At 36.7% G+C, this 2,464-nt stretch overlaps 1 protein-coding gene across 3 annotated transcripts in view; it reads left to right on the plus strand.

The window, feature by feature from the left end:
• The window catches only part of Pnisr (PNN interacting serine and arginine rich protein), a 28,231-nt gene that overhangs the window by 16,155 nt on the left and 9,612 nt on the right, over positions 1-2,464 (plus strand). For all 3 annotated transcript variants that reach the window (XR_003378232.1, XM_005361917.3, XM_005361916.3), the window contains exon 7: positions 1,989-2,126. Coding sequence is in view for 2 of the 3 variants with exons in the window: in XM_005361917.3 (XP_005361974.1) it covers positions 1,989-2,126 (138 nt within the window). In the remaining variant the exon portion in view is untranslated. Of the gene's footprint in view, positions 1-1,988; positions 2,127-2,464 lie in introns of those variants that run through there.

Genomic DNA, 2,464 nt, shown 5'->3' on the forward strand with positions numbered 1-2,464 from the left:
CCTGCCTCTGCCTCCCGAGTGCTGGGATTAAAGGCGTGCGCCACCATCGCCCGGCAGTTTTCATCCTTTTTGACAGTTAAAGGGCTTTACATCCTTTTAATATTTATTCATTGGTTATGTGGCATGAGTGGCTAACTAATTTTTCTGTTCTTTAGTGATTTCTGGTATGACAGCCAAATCTGGACCTGTGTAGATGTGAGGAAATGAGCTGTCATTTCAAGGCTGATTACTGCCTCGGGAATAAGAGCCAGATAACTACATTGTGCTCACATTTGTTTTGTTTATAAACATCATAAATTTAATTTTTTTCAAAACACCCACACCAAAGCTTTTGTTCTGAATGTTATAAAAACAAGAAATGTCAGGAAAGAGGGAAATAGCTCTATGTTCTCGGTTGGTTGGTTGATTGGTTTTGGTTTGATTATTGTCAGCTTGTTTTAGAGCAGAGGGTCTCAATTTTCCTAATGCTGTGACCCTTTAATACAATTCCTTATGTTATGTTGATCCCAGCCATAAAATTATTTTTGTTGTTACTTAATAACTGTAATTTTGTTACTGTTAAGATAATAATGCTAAATATCTGTATTTTCCAATGTTCTTAGATGACCCCTGCTTGGTCCCTGAAGGAGTTGCTATCCACAGGTTCAGAACCAGTTTTAGAGATTGTTTTTCCTTTGTCTTCCTAAATATGTTGGGTTTGTGTTGCATAAGTTTTCTCTGGTCCTAGTATTCTACAGATTAGATGATCATTTAGACGATCATCTGCCTTTTAACTTAGTACAGTATAGTTGCTAAGAGTGACCATATGGTTTCTTGGTACTAAAATCACACAGATACAATTTCTCAATCTGAAATAGACCTGATTTTTTATTTGTCTGTCCATTGTGTAGTCAAAAAGACGTAATTTAGGTGGAACAGTGACTTAGTGGTGAAGAGCACTGTTTGCTCTTCCAGGAAACCCAAGTTGGATTCCAAGTATCCACATGGCAACCCAACCATCTATAACTCCAACCCCAGGAGATCCAGTGCCTTCTCCTGACCTCTACGGGCACATAAAGGCAAAAGACCCATACACATAGTATAAAAATGAACTTTTTTTTAAAAAAAGACTTTTGTAATTTAAAAAAAGTGAAAGAACTCAGTTTCAGGCACAGCAAGCTGAGATTTTTGGATCTGGCCAGAGATTTATTATTATTAATCATGTTAAGTAAATAAAAATTGGTTAGTTATATAGTACTATAAAAATGAAACTGGTTTATTTATCCAAAGTTCTACCAGCCATTTGTTTCAGGAAGACATTCACTGAATCAGTCATCTCTGCATATGATGCAGTCCTTATTATTTACAAAATAGGTCAAAATTCATAATGGAGAAACCAATTGAAATGAAAAGTAACTGCTTTTCATAGACCTTTTTATAGTCAGGCATGGTGGCACACACTTAATTAATCCCAGCACTCAGGAGGCAGAGGCAGGCAGATCTCTGAGTTCAAGGCCAGCCTGGTCTGTAGCCAGGGATACGCAGAGAAATTCTGTCTCGAAAAAGTAACAACAAAGAGACAGAAATCTTTAATACATACATACATAAATAAAAAGAAAAGGTAACAACAAAGGCCAGACTTGTTATAATCTTAATCCCTAGGTCACACTTTGAATTACTAATAACTATGCTCTCAGTATTTCCAGGGATGAGGCTGGATCATGAGTCTGAAGCTGGTTTCTCAAGGGGGAAAAATGTTGAAAAAGAACAGCAATTAATGTAATTTAAAGAGGTTGAAGGTAAACGTCGGCAATAGGCTGCATTTTTAGCTCTTTAAAGCTAACACCCAAAAATAATAAAAACAATAATTTAGGAAGCAGCTGCTCTTAGTTTGCCTGCTCAGCTTTATATTATAGTGATAAATGTGTGTTTTCTTTATATTATAGTGATAAATCTATGTTCTCTTTATATTATAGTGATAAATGTGTGTTCTCATGCTGCTTTCATAGGATAGTGATGAAGAAGATGAAGATGCTGAAAACACTGAGGCTGTGAGCAGTGGGAAAGTCACCAGAAGTCCATCTCCAGCTCCTCCAGAAGAGCACAGTGAGCCGGAGATGACCGAAGAAGAGAAGGAGTATCAGATGGTAAGTGCTGCTTCCTACCATGTGTAATTGTTTGTTGTTTGTTTACAGTAAACTGTTGAGAAGTCTGAAGCAACTGTGAAGTGCCTATTCGGGTCTGGATGTGCTAGGTAAAGCATGTGTAAAGAGTGCTGATATTACTCCCCAGTACCTCTCTGACCCTCTAAAAATACAAAACCACAGGCTATATAAAGTACTTATTAATTCTTTTAATAACATTTTTTTGAAATTATAATCGCATTCTTTACTTCCTTTCTTTCTCCAAGTATACATCATTTGCTCTCATATTTATGACATTTTTTCTTAATTGTCCTCTCTCTCTCTCTCTCTCTCTCTCTCTC

Source organism: Microtus ochrogaster, linkage group LG5 (genome assembly GCF_000317375.1).
Source record: "Microtus ochrogaster isolate Prairie Vole_2 linkage group LG5, MicOch1.0, whole genome shotgun sequence".
Taxonomy (NCBI): domain Eukaryota; kingdom Metazoa; phylum Chordata; class Mammalia; order Rodentia; family Cricetidae; genus Microtus; species Microtus ochrogaster.